Source organism: Aegilops tauschii, chromosome 2 (assembly GCF_002575655.3).
Source record: "Aegilops tauschii subsp. strangulata cultivar AL8/78 chromosome 2, Aet v6.0, whole genome shotgun sequence".
NCBI classification, from domain to species: domain Eukaryota; kingdom Viridiplantae; phylum Streptophyta; class Magnoliopsida; order Poales; family Poaceae; genus Aegilops; species Aegilops tauschii.
The window spans coordinates 650,032,353-650,049,584 of NC_053036.3; the positions used below are offsets into that span (position 1 = coordinate 650,032,353).

A 17,232-nucleotide genomic window follows, 5' to 3' on the forward strand; every position below is an offset into this window, starting at 1 on the left:
ACCTTGCTTAGTTTTTCTGAGCAAGAATACTAGGAAAGAAAGTTTAGAACAGAACAACAGGGAGAGCACTTTCTAGCAAATAGAACGCACTAATTTTATACAGCTCAAATCATGCGCAAAAAAAAGAGTGGTCTAAATTCTTGAGTGTAAAAGTGAAGCGAAAATATGCTTCTTTGTTGTTGTGTGTTGCTTAGAGACCGTGTCAGTTTTCTTGTCTGCATCATTTATATGTTAAAATCACAAGTAGACAGATCTCACTCGAAACAATTTCTAAGAAGGCTAATTTTCAAGATTTATTTGACACGACCCTGTTATACTCAATCTACACAAATACAATGTCATGTACACATATGTCATTTTTGTATAACAAAGACGAAATGAGCAGCACACACTTCAACTCAATCAGTTAGCTTGATAGTGCGACACCCTTCGATTATAAGTGAAGAATATAAGAAGACCCCTTGGTTAGCTTTCTCCTGCCAACGGGGATTGGTGTTATTAGCATAGAAAATGATCTAGAGAGAGGTTTGCTGTCAATTAAAGTTGAAGAAAAGCTTCCGGTTATTTTTAGCTTTTGATTATTTATGCCTATAGTTTTTTTATTGAATGAAAATGTCTACTATTTTTTTTAGGAAAGGATGAAATGTCCACCTGTATAGAATTGAAAAAAAAAAACTGGGCCATACTTGGACTACCACGCCCTATGACATGAGTAGTATTTCTCCGGGCCGGGGTAGGCCGCCCTGACCCGTGTCGTTGAGGCGGAATACATCGCACACGTCTCAGAAATCCTAAGTTCGGCGGCGGCGGCGGCGGACGGCGAGCCAGATCTCAGCACGCGGCGGCGAGCGGCAATGGGGGAGAAGACGAGGTGAGGACTCCTCGTGAGATGTAGGCGGAAGGGGATTCCTGGGTCACCGATTCTCGTGGCCGGAAGAATCCGAGGGATCATGTTCTGCTCACTGAACTGATGAAGGAGGAGAAGTACCTCAAGGAGGAGGGGAGAGAACTGGTGAAGGAGAAGAAGCAGATGGAGCCGACGGACATGCCCGAGGAGCACCAGAGGTTAGATTTGTCCAGCCCCGGCTGCAGTTCTGTTAAGCAGAGTCGAGATTTGTTGGATAGGATCGAGCGCAGCGCACAGCGGCAACTGGTTGTTACGGATGAAATCAGGCGCTTGAGCCAGCAGATGAGGGCTGTCAAAGCCCGCAGCCTGACGGATATTCTGGGCGTGGAGCACAAGACTGAAGAAACTGCAGCCTTGGATGAGCGTAATCCTGCTAATGGCGGGGAGCTCAAGCCGGAAACTGCAGCCTTGAATGGGCATGAGGCTGATGGCGGTGCTGCCAATGGCGGGGAGCACAAGATGGAAACTGACGCCTTGGATGAGAAGATGGCCCCTGAACAGAAGGAATTTGCTCAGTACGCTGATGCCTGGGATGATAAATGGGGATCCAATGGGTTCGGTCTCTTCCATTACATGAGTGAGTAAACATACATGCATGCATCTTGTTTATCTTACTCAATTTTGTTTAGTTAGTTTCATTCCTCTCTTTTCTTACCTTTGGTCCTATGTCTTTCTATAAGGGAAGGCAAGTGAAGGGATTTACTTTGCTGCTTATCTAGTACTTGTTCATGTTACGAAAATTTTAACACCTGCTTCCATTGATCGATTTCTGCAGCGACGATCAGTTCCATGCAATATACACACTTGATACCCGGGAGCGCCCCAAGGCACTATTGTTGAGCCGCGCCTAGCCTCCAGGTCGTCTCCATCAAACTGGCAGAAATTCAAGGTGGTCCGGAATGGTCGTTGCGAGTGTATGGTATGATTGCTGTCAGAGACCACGTGGATCACAATCGCAACCTTCTGTTTTCCTGCTATAGGAGCAACTGTCAGATACTCAAGGAAGATGTATGTATACCATCTTAATATGCTCTTCGCTTTCTTTTGGGCATATTGTTTGCCTTCCCGGGCCTTCATATTTGTCAGCAGCTAATAAGGTGATCGATGGTGCTTGCAGGAGCCCTTTTTGGCCTTGACTGGCCCCTCCCGTGCAATTGTGTGCGAGGAATCGGTTGACTTTGAAATCCAACTGAAAGTAAGAGGTACAACAGAGTCTGAAGATATAGCATTGATCACTGGTGTGTGCACTTACAACAGAGGGGATGATACTGTTTGCTTTACCAACTGCTTCTGCACCGTAGAGTTTAGATTGGAGGTACTTCAGAAAACTGTCCAGGCCACTGTTTTGGGCGTCCGTGTCAAAGATGGGTCATGGCCTTCTGGATGGGGAGGTCGAGTCGCTTGCTCAGTCATTGATGGTGAAATTGGCGCCACATCCGGGCAACTTGAGCTGCTTGTTTCTCGTGGAAGTGCCATGCCCGTGACTTCTGAGGGTTACCTTCTTCTGTCAAGGAATGTCGTTTCTGTAGATGTTAACAGAAGCCTGAATTTTCTCCTAGAGGCCTGCTTACCATCACGTGCTATCATTGCAGAAAAAGAATTGTCCTTTGAACCCAAACTTTGCAACATAAGTCAGGATAGTTGTGAACTTAAGGGTATTGAGTTGGAGATCACTGTTGCTTGGTCTGGTCTTGTTTCTGAGAAGCGGGATATTTTGGTACAAGGATGTGTTGGCGACGAGGAGCAGGACTGGGATGTTGCATCAATGGAGCAGCAGGTGCCGAAGATAGACTCCAAATTGACATTGGAGGTGGGGCCAGAGGCGGAGACAGAGTCGGCGATGAGTCTGGATACCAGTGAATTGGCGAATGAATCGAATACCTCCATGTTTGTACCAGACAAGTCAATACTCGAACCTGCAGATTCTGTTGCCACCAACACAGGTTATGATGTTGAGAAGATGGATAGAGGCAAATCAGACGAACAATTAAAAATTGAGGCCAAGGAGATGGCTGCCGAACAGAAGAGTTTTGCCATGTATGTTGATGCCTGGGAAGGGTCATGGGGTTCTGATGGGTTCGGTTGCTTCCAAGACATGAGTGAGTAAACATGCATGCATCTTGCTTATCTTACTGAACTTTGGTTAACTAGTTTCCTTCCTCCTTTTTACCTTTGGTCGTACTTCTTTGCATAAGGGAAGTGGAGGGAAGGAATTACTTTGTTGCTTATCTCTAGTACCTGTTCATGTTACAAGATTTCTAACACCTGCTTCCACCGATCTTGTTCTGATGCATACAGCGACAGTGAGTTCCATGCAATACACACACTTGATACCAGGGAGCACCCGGTTGCACTATGGTCAAGTCAGGCCTAGCCTGCAGATCTTCTCCGTTAAACTCGCAGAAATACGAGGTGGCCTGGAATGGCCGTTGCCAGTGTACGGCACGGTCGCTGCCCGAGACCGTGTGGATCACAATCGCAACCTTCTGTTTGCCCGCAACAGGAGTGAGTGCCAGATACTCAATGAAGAGGTATCTGTCTGTACCATCTTAATCTTATCAATATGCTCTTCGTTTGATTTTGGGGATATTGTGCACATGCCTGCCTGGGCCCTCTTGTTTATCAGTTGCTAAGAAGGTGATTGATGATGATTGCAGGGTTCCTTTTTGACCTTGACTGGCCCCTCTCGTGCAATTGTCAGCGAGCAATCTGTTGTCTTCGAAATCCAACTAAAAGTAAGAGGTAGAACAAAGTCTCAAGATAAGCCACTGATCAATGGCGTGTACACTTACCACAGCAGAGAAAGCCCCATTTGCTTTAGGAACTGCTTTTGCACCGTAGAGTTAAGTTTGGAGAGAATTAAGAAATCAGTCCAGGCCACTATTTTGGGCGTCCGTGTCAAAGAGGAGGGGTCATGGCCAGCATTCGGAGGTCGAGTTGCTTGCTCAGTCATTGGACCTGACGCCAGCCCTCAGGAAATTGAGCTGCTAGATTCTCGTTATACAACCGTGCCGATTACTTCTGAGGGTTACCTTGTTCTATCAAGGAGTGTTGTCTCTGTAGACTATCGTGGAAGCCTGAACTTTATCTTGGAAGCCTACTCAGATTCCGGTAATAAAGTTGCACAAAAAAATGAGCCCTTCAAGCCCAAGTTTTCCAACATAAGCCAGCAAACATGTAAACTCACTGGAGGCATTGAGTTGGAGATTACTGTTGCATGGTCCAGTCTCGTTTCTGAGAAGTGGGACATCTCGGTACGAGGATGTTTAATATTATAAGATGTTATCTCGAGGAGAAGAGAGAGGCCAACACTAACCAATAAGATATTATGGTGAGAAGAAAGAGGGGCCAATGCCAACCAACCTTTGCTCTGTCCATTTGGTTATTGTATGAAGTGTCTTCAGTTTTTCTCTACAAGTTAGCCGTATCCTCATCTCGACAACAACTATGTGTGTGTTGACTATTGATTTTCAGTGGAGGTTATGGCGCAAGATGGGAGAAAGGGGAAGGAGGAGACAACACTAGAGCCCAGACTTTGGTCGGTGAAGGAACGGAACAGATCAAATCGATCCGACTAGGAGAGGAAGAAACTAAGCCAAAGCACTTGTGCAGCAAAAAAATTCACCAACCAAGTCGGAAAATCAGATGTTCCGGCAACAGTTCCGGCAACGATAGGGTTCTTGGTGAGCTCCGGTAGTGGAGATACCAGCGGCTTGTCTTCACCTCTGGTGGGTGGTGGTTAATTTTCGTCATCTGCAGCGTCCGCGCTCGCTTCTCACTGCCGGAAAGGTGAGCTCCATTAGGCTTGTTCTTGCTCCTCTCCCGATATGTACTGAAACCAAATTCAGAAAAGCAATTAATTCAGTAGTAGTACCATTTCAGAGTCACTATTACTACTTTGTGTATGTACAATCAAAATGCATGTCGTCCATGATGTCTGTCTTTTTCCCCTGCCATGGTCTTTTCTAGTATGTATTGTTAGCTCAGTAAGCTCCAGGTGACGTGGGTAGTCTTTTCATTTGAATAAGTTGTGCATGTGTGTGTTGATGTGATGTGGACATGCAGCATGCACGTAGGATTAGCCAGGGGGCCGAGTCGTGTGCACGATCGCCCCGCACTCGTTTTCTGTTCTGCTTTTGCCCGGTCAGTGTGGCGAGCTAGCGATGTGGTCATCGTGGGATGGCACGGTGAAACCGGATCGTAGCAGACTGGCCGGGCTAGATAGCTAGGTTTCCTTGTAAATAGAGTAACAGAGGAGATAATAGATCATACGCAAAAGCTGGGGTTCCGCCCGGCGACCAAAACTACTGTCTTGTAATTCATCCTCCTCTCTCTCTCTCTCTCTCTCTCTCTCTCTCTCTCTCTCTCTCTCTCTCTCTCTCTCGCTTGGTCTCGATTGCATCGACTATGACAATTGGTATCAGAGCCTGGTGTTTGATCCTGCTCTGGTGGCCGCCGATGTCTGATCCGCGGCGGCGCATATGTCGGGCGACGAGTCGGACGGGAAGAACAAAAGCGGGACCAAGTCACCGCCGAAGACGCCTTCATCGAAGGCCCCGCTCGCGCGCCTCACCGGCAGCGGCAGCGGCGAGTACCGTGTGGTGGAGCGCGTCGTACGAGAGGAGTCGGGGGCGTCGATGATGCTCACGCGCACCAACTACCGCAGGTCAAGCTGCAAGTCGCCCGTGTCTGGTCCACGGTGATCGACGACGCCGCTGATGAGAACGACGATCGGCGCGCGCTGCAGATAATACTCACCAGCGTCCCGCCGGAGATGCTGCGCGTGCTAGCCGCAAAGGACACGGCCAAGATGGCGTGGGAGACCATCAACACGATGAGGATGGGGAGCGAGCACGCCCGCGAGGCCTAGGCGCAGGTGTGCCGGCGGGAGTTCGAGGATCTCCGCTTCAGGGACGGGGAGTCCGTCGAGGACTTTGGGCTGCGCCTCTCCGCCCTCGTCGCCGATCTCGAGCTGTTCAGCGATCCCGTCACCGAGCACAAGGCCGTTCAAAAGTTCCTTCGAGTTGTGTCGCGCAAATACCGCCCAATGGCCATGGCGATTGAGTCCCTCCTTGATCAGAAATCCATGTCTATTGAAGAGCTCGTCGGCCGTTTCTCTGCCTGTGAGGATCACTACGATCTCGACGACGGCACCCAGAACGCCGGAGGGCTCCTGCTCACCCATGAGGAGTGGTTGGCTCGCGAGAAGGTGGGCAGCGGCGGTGGCTCGTCCTCTGGAGGCGGCAACAACGGCAAGAACAAGTCAACTGGCAAGGCCAAGACCCAGGGCGCTGGCAAGAGCGCACCCGGGAACGCCGGGGCAGGCGGCTCTGGCGGATCCGGTGGCAAGAAGAAAAAGGGCAAGTGTCACCATTGTGGCATCCCGGGGCACTGGAAGAAAGAGTGCCGCACATGGTTCCGCGAGCAGGAGCAGAAGGGCAAGCCGGAGCAAGCGAACCTCGGACAGGCCGACGCAGAGCACGATCACGGTCTCTACATGGCCGTGGTCACCACCGTCGACACATCACAGCTCGTCGCACCCCAAGAGGTGTACCTCAACGAGGAAAAGGTCCTGCCCGTCCCATCCCCGGACGGAGTGTGGTTCTTCGACACCGGGGCCAGCAGTCACATGACAGGTGACAGGCGTGTGTTCTCGGCACTAGACGAGACCGTCCGTGGCACGGTGAGGTTCGGTGGCGGATCCGTGGTGGCGATACGCGGCCGCGGCTCAGTGGTTTTCCGTTGCCAGAGCGGCGGCCAGCGCACGCTCACCGGTGTCTTCTTCATCCCAAGTCTGCGCACCAACATCGTCTCCGTCGGGCAACTCAACGAGGCTGGCTACGTTATCGACATCAAGGACGGCGTGATGGCGATACGTGACCCGTCACGGCGCGTCCTGGCGCGAATCGGGCGATCCAGCAATCGTCTGTACATGGGCTCCCTCGCGTTGGACACGCCGGCGTGCCTGATGGCGATCGGGGACGACGAGGCCTGGCGATGGCACACACGCATGGGGCATCTTCACTTTCGCATGCTCCGGGCCATGGGGTCCAAGGAGATGGTGCGGGGCATGCCCGTGATTGATCGTGTGGAGGAGTCACTGCGACGGCTGTGCCTTGGGGAAGCAGCACCGCACGCCGTTCCCGCAGGCCAGTGCACACCGCGCAGAGCGCGGCCTAGAGCTCGTCCACACCGATCTTTGCGGCCCCATCGAGCCCACGACACCGGCAGGTAACAAATATTTTCTGTTGGTGGTTGATGATTACAGTCGGTATATGTGGCTCGAGCTGTTGAAGTCCAAGGACGAGGCGCACGCTCGCTTCAAGAAGGTCCAGGCCATGGCGGAGGCCAGTGGCCAATGCAAACTGCGCGCGTTCAGGTCGGACCGCGGTGGCAAGTTCAACTCTGCCGAATTCAGACTACTGCGAGCAAGGCGGCACCCAACACTTCACCACCGCGCCTTACTCCCCGCAGCAGAACGGGGTGGTCGAGAGACGCAACCAAACGGTGGTGGAGATGGCGCAGTGCATGATGAAGAGCATGTCTATGCCGGCATTGTTCTGGGGCGAGGCGGTGCGGACGGCGGTCTATCTGCTGAACCGCGCGCCGACGACGAGCCTGGATGGTGTCACCCCTTACGAGGCGTGGCACGGCCGTAAACCCGCAGTGCATCACCTGTGCACGTTCGGGTGCACGGTTCACGTGAAGAACGTCGGGCCCGGCATCACCAAACTGAGCGACCGCTCGACGCCGATGGTATTCGTCGGGTATGAAGAAGGCTCCAAGGCCTACCGTGTCTACGATCCGGCAAGTAACAAGGTGCGGGTGACACGTGATGTAATCTTTGAGGAAAACAAGCCTTGGACGTGGCGTACCCCGGGCGCGACGACTGACGCTCCAACGCCGGCGACGTTCATCGTGGTCTACACCACGGAACACGGCGTGCAGGAGCGGGACACCGGGCTGGACACGACGCCCCCAACACCGCGGAGTCCGGCGACCCCTTCTTCATCAACACAGGGGACGCCGCGCACGCCCGCAACGTCCATCCCCGCGGCGACCTCGTCCACGCCGTCCACGCCCAGTACTCTCGGCAGGGACATCCGCTGGGCCACACCGCTCAGTCACGACGAAAATCGGCGAGACGTGGACACTAGCGACATATGCTATCGTCGCGTCTCGTGCATCATGGACGAGACTAAGGGGGAGGCAGTGCGCGAGGCGATGCTGCACTGCCTACTGAGCGCTGAAGAGCCAGCCAATGTTCATGAAGCTCTCGAGGACGCCGCGTGGAAGGAGGCCATGGATGCAAAGATGGAAGCCATTGCCAAGAACTCCACCTGGGAGCTCACTGCGCTCCCGCGTGGACACAAAGTGATCAGCCTCAAGTGGGTCTACAAGGTGAAGCGCGATCCCGACGGCAATGTCATCAAGCACAAGGCACGATTGGTGGCAAAGGGCTATGCACAGTGCGAGGGCGTGGACTTTGAGGAGGTGTTCGCGCCCGTGGCTCGAATGGAAACTGTCCGTCTCTTCCTCGCGCTCGCCGCGCACTCTGGATGGGAGGTGCACCACATGGATGTAAAATCAGCATTCCTCAATGGTGAGCTCATGAAGGAGGTTTATGTTGGCAGCCACCGGGCTATGTTGTTGCCGGGAAGGAGAATCAGGTGTTGAAGCTGTCAAAGGCACTGTATGGCCTGCGCCAAGCACCAAGAGCCTGGTATGCAAAACTTCATGAGACTCTGGATGCACTTGGCTTCACTCGCAGCCCTCTGGAACATGCAGTTTACAGGAGGGGAGACGCGCACTCGTACTTGCTGGTGGGCGTGTATGTGGATGACTTGATCATTACTGGCACAGACAAGGATCACATCATTCAGTTCAAGGAGCAAATGCAGAACCTGTTCAAGATGAGCGATCTCGGCCTCCTAAGCTATTACTTGGGGATCGAGGTGGTTCAGTCAGAGAGCTCGATCACATTGAGTCAGCGAGGTTATGCAGAGAAGATACTTGAGCTGGGTGGGATGACATGGGATGACAGGATGCAATGGCTCACACAGACCAATGGAGTGGAGGCTCAAGTTGAGGAAGGAAGATGGTGCTAAGCCTTTTGATCCCTCTCTGTACCGCAGTGTTATTGGGAGTTTGAGATATCTGACACACACCAGGCCAGACATCACTTACGCAGTAGGCATGGTGAGTAGGTTCATGGAAAAGCCAACGGTGACACACTGGTTGGCAGTGAAGCAGATCCTACGGTATGTACAGACCACTCTGAATTATGGCTGCTACTACACTCGAGGAGGGGCAGGTGACTTGCTGGGCTACAGTGACAGCGATCACGCCGGTGATGTTGGAGACAGGAAGAGCACATCCGGTCAGGTATTCTTCTTCGGCGGGAACCCTATTTCATGGACTTCACAAAAGCAAAAGGTGGTGGCTATTAGTTCTTGTGAAGCTGAGTATGTGGCAGCCGCAGCAGCAACCTGTCAAGGCCTTTGGTTGAGCCGTTTACTCGCTGAGATGAAGGGAGAAGCCCCAACCAAGTTCAAGCTCCTGGTGGACAACAAATAGCTATTGCACTTGCTAAGAATCCTATCCACCACGACAGAAGCAAACACATAGATGTGAAGTTCCACTTCATACGAGAGTGTGGAAGAAGGGCAACTGGAGCTAGACCACGTCGGGACTGCAGATCAACTTGCAGATATGCTGACAAAGGCACTGGGTCGCGTGCGCCATGTGGAGATGCGACAGAGGCTAGGAGTCAGGGAGATCGCCAAGAACACTGGAGCTTAAGGGGGAGAATTGTTAGCTCAGTAAGCTCCAGGTGACGTGGGTAGTCTTTTCATTTGAATAAGCTGTGCATGTGTGTGTTGATGTGATGTGGACATGCAGCATGCACGTAGGATTAGCCAGGGGGCTGAGTCGTGTGCACGATCGCCCCACACTCGTTTTCTGTTTTGCTTTTGCCCGGTCAGTGTGGCGAGCTAGCGATGTGGTCATCGTGGGATGGCGCGGTGAAACCGGATCGCAGCAGACTGGCCGGGCTAGATAGCTAGGTTTCCTTGTAAACAGAATAACAGAGGAGATAATAGATCATACGGAAAAGCTGGGGTTCCGCCCGGCGACCAAAACTACTGTCTTGTTCATCCTCCTCTCTTTCTCTCTCTCGCTCGGTCTCGATCGCATCGACTAGGACATGTATGTCAGTCCTAAACTCAGTTAATTAATCATTTATGTCAATCCTACACTTAATTAATAATCCTAGAAAGCTAATTTTTCCCGCTGTGCCGCGCCACTTGAATTCATTAGAATTCCGAGCTGATGTGATTTGTTGCTTTGCTTCGACATGGAGGGCGTAAACCAGCACCCTAGTAGCTTGGCTTTACTAAGCTAATTCCCGTTCCTCCTACACTGTAGTATAGTACAGCACAGTTTAATTAGATATGGATTTATACTTGGAAAGCCTACCTTTGTCTCCCTGCTCCTGTAATAGCCTAGATGATACGTCTGTTCAGTTATGCATAGAACTTGTAACTACATTTGTTTTATGCTACATTTTTTAAGTTTTGCAAAGAACATGCAATGGAAAAAAATATCTTATTTCTTACATGAATAGAAATTTGAAGGGGAGCCAGCCTCTTGCAGAAATGTAGGGAAAGGCTGCGTACAATAGATCCAAAGTGGTCGGACCCTTCACCGGACCCTGCGCAAGCGGGAGCTACATGCACCGGGGCTGCCCTTTTATATGAATAGAAATTTATACTATTATTTGAGAGCCCTGGAACAATCTTATAAGGACCTGTTCGGTTCGTGGGAATTTAAAACATAGGGATACAGAGAAATAGATGAATTGGAAAGGAACGTAGGCGTAAAACACAGGAATGGCAAAATAGAAAGAACCCAGAGGAAGCAATACAAAGGAGTATTCTGATTGATCGGTGAGTACCGGAAAGCACCATCGGCAGAGTAGTGATTTATTATTGTCTGTACTTCAAAGATCACCTCCTATTCAAATATTCTATTCGAGTTCACACTGCTGCTCTGCTGCCTTGCCTCGGGCTTCCGCCAAAACATGAGGTTGGGGTGGATTTTTTCAATCCTGCGGAATTCGTAAGAAACTGCACGGCACCAGAAATTTTCCTTTGGAACACTATTCAACGTTCCTTTGTCCCCAACGCTAGTTATTGCAAATTTTTCGGAGGAACATCTTTCCTACGCTTTTCCTTCAGATTTCCCGTGAACCGAACGGGGCCTAAGTATGTTATATGTATGGCTTACATCTGCTTGGTACCACAGTATGGATATATTTGGCTCGCTAGAGGCCTATGTTTGGCCTCTTGCAGTTTAGTGGGGGTTAGTGAAATCTTGAATTGTTATCTTTTGTCAAAATGAACATGACCTTACTCGGCCCTGTATAGACTATAAAACTAATAACTGTTATCTTTCTTTTAGTGAGAGAATGTGATATTTACTCCAATGTGCATAATGTCTGCATATAAAAGCTGGATAGTCAGTGACAGAGACAACTTAAAAGCTTTTACCTAAAGCTGCGGTGTTAATCAAAGGTTACTGTGGTAGCCAGTAGTAGGTCTCTACTCTCTAGTAACCGGAAGTTTCCGTAACCCCCGCCCATGGTTGGCTTATTTGGCCCATGTGTGTTCACGGGTCTTCCTGTTATCATTGGTGCTTGGTACAGTATTTAGCGATTCACCTGTTTCTAAAACATACATCAATTTCTGCAATTTTTGCAGCAAAAATTGAGTCGGACAGATGATGACGAGTCCTAGAAGGAGCGGGAAGCAGCTGTTTTATCGCTTGGTGTCGTAGCACAGGGATGCATTACTGGTTTGTGTCCGTATCTTGAAAAGGTAACCAGCGACGGATTCATAACCTGCATGGTAAAAGCTTATAAAAAAGCAGTTGCATCAACAGTTTCTGCCGAATAAGTTTCACATTCTTCGGTGATGTGTGTGTGCGCATGTGTGCGTCCGTGCGTGCATGCGTGGCTGTGTGTGTGTGTGTGTGTGTGCCTCTGTGTGTGTGTGCGTGCGTGCGTGCATTGTCTGCTATTCAAGTACTCCCTCCGTCCCAAAAAGCTTGTCTGACAAGTGGAGGGAGTATTAATTAATTTTCTTGTCCTCAGTTCACTATCTATCTACATTGGTTGCAATATGATGAATCTGTTCTGAGATGTTGTGTTGGATCAATTGCAGATAGTGGCCTTGCTAACACCACTTCTTGTTGATGACAAGTTCCCTCTGTTAGGGAGTACTACTCGTTGGACCCTGTCACGATATAGCAAGTTCATTGTTCAGGTAACATCCATAGTTTGCAATCAGTTATTCCCTCCATTTCAATGTACAAGACCACCTCGTATTGCTTGTATACCAAAACGGAGCGAGTTATCTTTCCTTTGTTAGGTGTAATTAATGCCATGTTTTTTGTTTTGCTGCTTGTGAGCAGGAGGTGGACAAGGAACGGGCGAAGGTTGCTAATTTTACTGAGTCAAATAAGCAGCTGCTGGACAGGCTGTCTGCTAAACTTACTGAGTTTGAGAAGTCCAAGAAGGATATGGATGAGTCACTGCAGAGGATTTGTAATCATCTGGGTGAGACTATTTACGAGGCCAAGAATGCGATGGCGCAACGAGATTCTCTGCCGGTGGAGGTGGATTCTCTGAAGGCGTCGTTGGATGAGAGGACCCGTGAGTCAGAGGGATGGAAGAGCAAGTGCGAGGCGCTCAAGCGGGGTTTGGAGGAGAGGACCGATGAGTCAGAGGGCTGGAAGAGCAAGTGTGAGGCGCTGAAGCGGGCCTTTGACGAGCTAAGCTCCAAAGCGGCGTTGTCAGGCAGGTAGATTAGTCTAGTTTATGAACCTCGTATACGTATGTGATATGTGTGGTAGGGCAGCGGCTGGGATGGATGTTGATGATGGGATGGCACAAGGGAGCTGTGGTTAGCACCACCACACACACATGGACAAACTGGTATTTCTGTTGCTTTAGTCAGTCAGATTTCGTATCTGCACTGCACCCATCTTGTTATCTGCTGCCTGCCGCTGCATCCATCTCTTGTTTGAGGCATCGAAATCTTTCGCTATAGCCTACTAGTGGCAGTAAAGGATTTGAATGCTAGACTTTTAATCTTTGTTGAAAACTTTCATTGTTACCTTCCTTGTCTTTGATAAAATTCAACATTGCAATGTCGTGCCCATGGCAGTTTCATAATTACCTTAACAATGCGAGTCATTCCAAGATCAGGGCTTGGCAACGTCTTCATCGATCGCCAGGATCACCAAAGGATGGAGTAGTTGGATCAGTCCGTCCCAACCCTTCCTCTCCTTGTCTTTTCAGAGACAAGGAAGGTTTGTCGGTTCCATCATCAACCCCAGAACATCTAACTGCTGAACCACTACAACGTGCTTACAATGCGCCTGAAATGCAACATCGGGGTTTCAGTGATACTGTACAAAACAACACTTTTGAAAGGAAATGTCTTTCAAAGGTTTCAGTGATACTGTACAAAACAACACGTTTGAAAGGAAATGTCTTTCATAGTGCACCAACGTTAGTCTACATGACCGACGACAATAGGGTAAACAATTTGTTTAGTTTTCTGCCTATTGCTTGCTAATATGGTCTTTAATCAACTTGAAAAGTCCAGTCACCTAAACAGATAAAGTCCTTGGAAGATAAAAAGGGTGCTGGCCAAAGTTTTCTCTTGGCTATCCTTTTATGCGCATTCGTGGGCTCTGTTTCCCCCTTGAAACTGTTTATTTTCTGCAATAGTAGTTTTATATTTCACTCGCGGGCTGTAATAATTGTTACTCTGTTTGTTTCATTTCAATGAAATAGAGCCGGGTCAGATGTCCTTTTCCTTTGAAAAATCAGTTAAGTTGAATGTTTGCATAGTGTCACCGAACTAATCACCTATGAGAGAGAAGAATTTGACTCAAACCCAATTGATATATGTTTTTATCGCATGACATACAAGTAACGCTGGACTGGTTATGTTTATCATAGCAACTTAGATTCCCGACTTTGAAAAGAGGCCTATCGTTAGAAAACGCGTGCAAGAATGCCTTGAAGAAAGAAAAAGCACGGCTACTTATTATCCATGTTTGTCTAAAAAAGTCAATAAAAAATACATGGAAATCCTGTGCTACACTGGAGGAAGGCTTTTTGAAAAAGATGATGCTTCCCTAGTTCAATGGACCAGCTACATCACGACTCCAAGATCCATACCCATATCCATGAGCCCGTCCGTTGCACACCCATTAAAGTATCCATGGGTCACATAGGTGGTCCAAACCCATACACGATGGATACCCATTAATCCATGGATATCCATATCCTTGTAACAATGATAACAACAACCATAACAAAAATATGTACATATCAACAACAACAATGACGATAAATGGTCACATAACACAAAAAGACAATATAAATTAATAGTTTCACATACATCACAACTACAAATGACAATCCACAATATGGTCAATACTTAATGGTCAAAGGGAAACTAGGGTTGTTTATATGACATGTGTCATTGTGATGTGGGTCTTGCTTGTTAGATGGATATCCATCAGGTATCCATGCATGGAGCAAGTTATAAATCCACCCAACACATGAGTTTGTGGGTATCCATCTGCGAAAATCCATGGGTAGAAAAGGTCCTCCAAACCCTTGCTCAGTGGGCTGGATATCCATGGATACCCGGATCCATGGATAATATTGCCATCCCTAACACTCAGGCTGCATGTTCTTGCTGACCGGGCTCTCCCTTAGCCTCCTAGCATTGCACGAAGGGGCACACGGGAAGGAGAACACATAGGGACGCCCGGTGGACGATCGAGTCTCCCTCCTCCTGCCTTACCTAGACTAAACCCATGTTGCAAATATGCCCTAGTGGCAATAATAAATTGGTTATTATCATATTTCTTTGTTCATGATAAATATTTATTATTCATACTAGAATTGTATGGAATCGTATATACATGTGTGAATACATAAATGGCACCGTGTCCCTAGTAGGCCTCTACTAGACTAGCTCGTTGATCAAAGATGGTTAATATTTCCTAAGCATAGACATGAGTTGTCATTTGATAACGGGAACACATCATTAGGAAAATGATGTGATGGATAGACCCAACCGTAAGCTTAGCATCAGATCGTTTAGTTATTTGCTACAACTTTGTTCATGTCAAGTATTTGTTCCTTAGACCATGAGATCATGTCACTCTCGAATATCGGAAGAATACCTTGTGTGCTCTCAAACATCACTTTGTAACTGGATGATCATAAAGGTGCTCTACAGGTATCTCCGAAGGTGTCTGTTGGGTTGCATGGATCGAGACTGGAATTTGTCACTCCGTGTGACAGAGAGATATCTCTGGGCCCTCTCAGTAATACAACATCACAAGAAGCTTCATGTGACTAATGAGTTTAGTCACTGGATATTGTATTACGGAACAAGTAACACTAGTAGAAAACAGGGCATTGGTTCGGCCCTCGTAATACCATTAATCCCGGTTCGCTCACGAACCGGGACCAAAGGAGGCAACTGTCCTGGTTCGTGAGCCCAGGGGGCCGGCCGGGCCACGTGGGCCATTGGTCCCGGTTCGTCTGGACCTTTTGGTCCCGGTTCCACGCACGAACCGAGACCAATGCGCCTCGCCCCTGGCCCATGACCATTAGTCCCGGTTTGTGCCACAAACCGGGACTAAAGGGTTGGTCCTCGTTGCGGTCAGAGTTCAGTCCCACCTCGCCAACCGAAGGGCGCTCACACCGGTTTATAAGCCCGTCCCTCTCTGCCTTGTTGAGCTCCTCCCAAAGTGAAAATAGATGCCCTTATACAGGGAATTTGACCTAAATTCAGAGTAAATTTCTTTGAAATTCATAGAAATTTATTATGAATTTAGGTTGAATTCTCTCTATAGGCGCATCTATGCTCATTTTTTTATGTTGGGGTTGGCGATCTTTACAGACTTTTTGTGTGTTGAATATGCATCATTCAAAATCAGTCTCTGCTTTGAATGATTCATTTTGAACACACAAAAAGTCTGGAGTTCAAATAAGTTCAAGAAAATGAAATCCCTTTGTAACAGATGAGTTTTCGTCCGAAACCCTGATACTTCGAAAGAGATTGTCCATTTTGTTCACGAAGTGCATCCAGCTTTTGCCGTAACCCTCTCAACTTTTTAGCACATGCTATGTGGGTGAAATGATGATACCATGCCAACTTTCAACCTTTTCAGAGCTCATTTGTAGGGCTTTTCAATTTCAGGGTCATTTAGCTCAAAACAATCCGTCACTGCATGAAAAATAACAAATGAAGTCAGAAATGGTTGAAAATTTGATGATGTGGCTTTGAATGGTGCATTTTGAACACACAAAAAGTCTGGAGTTCAAATAAGTTCAAGAAAATGAAATCCCTTTGTAACAGATGAGTTTTCCTCCGAAACCCTGATACTTCGAAAGAGATTGTCCATTTTGTTCACGAAGTGCATCCAGCTTTTGCCGGGACCCTCTCAACTTTTTAGCACATGCTATGTGGGTGAAATGATGATACCATGCCAACTTTCAACCTTTTCTGAGTTCATTTGTAGGGTTTTTCAATTTCAGGTTCATTTGAAATGCTTTTCAATTTTAGGGTCTTATAGCTCAAAATAATTAGTAAATGCATGAAAAATAAGAAATGATGTCAGAAAGGATTGAAAAATGATGATGTGGCTTTGAATGGTGCATTTTGAACACACAAAAAGTCAGGAGTTCAAATAAGTTTTAAAAAATGAAATCCTTTTGTAACAGACGAGTTTCCGTATGAAATCCTGATACTTTGAAAAAGATTGTCCGTTTTGTACACGAAGTGCATCCAGTATTTGCCGTAACCCTCTCGACTTTCTTGCACATGCTATGTGGATGAAAATGGTGATACCATGCCAACTTTCAACCTTTTCAGAGTTCATTTGAAATGCTTTTCAATTTTAGGGTCTTATAGCTCAAAATAATCAGTAAATGCATGAAAAATGGTGCATGAAAAATAACAAAAAAATAAGTAAGTAATTAGAAACAAAATAATATAAACTTTCTTAAAATATATAAGTAGAAACAAAATAAAATAAACTTTAATAAAATTTATGAAACTAAAATTCATAAAGTATTTTCTATTCAAAACATTATAAGAAACCTCTAGTATTATTGAAACTAAAATTATATAAAATTGATGCAACTAAAATTATCGAAATATTTTCTGTTCAAAATCATTAAAAGCAAAAAGAATTTTCATAAAGAACTTTTTTTGTTAGAAACTTTA

The 17,232-nt window shown here is 47.6% G+C and overlaps 1 protein-coding gene across 1 annotated transcript; it reads left to right on the forward strand.

The window, feature by feature from the left end:
• Nucleotides 1–963: 963 nt before the first annotated feature.
• LOC141042157 (uncharacterized) lies at nucleotides 964–4,804 on the forward strand. The gene is made up of 5 exons (XM_073509706.1): nucleotides 964–1,484; nucleotides 1,683–1,915; nucleotides 2,025–3,006; nucleotides 3,206–3,438; nucleotides 3,565–4,804. Exons 2-5 carry the CDS (start codon nucleotides 1,829–1,831, stop codon nucleotides 4,183–4,185), a joined length of 1,923 nt encoding a protein of 640 aa, XP_073365807.1. The 5' UTR covers nucleotides 964–1,484; nucleotides 1,683–1,828; the 3' UTR covers nucleotides 4,186–4,804.
• Nucleotides 4,805–17,232: the final 12,428 nt, after the last annotated feature.

Bases quoted from the DNA above. Each gene is read 5' to 3' on its own strand.
- LOC141042157 (XM_073509706.1), top strand. From the start codon at position 1,829: ATGATTGCTGTCAGAGACCACGTGGATCACAATCGCAACCTTCTGTTT. The intron at 1,916-2,024 runs GTATGTATACCA...TGGTGCTTGCAG, and splicing joins GTCAGATACTCAAGGAAGAT to GAGCCCTTTTTGGCCTTGAC. The intron at 3,439-3,564 runs GTATCTGTCTGT...TGATGATTGCAG, and splicing joins GCCAGATACTCAATGAAGAG to GGTTCCTTTTTGACCTTGAC.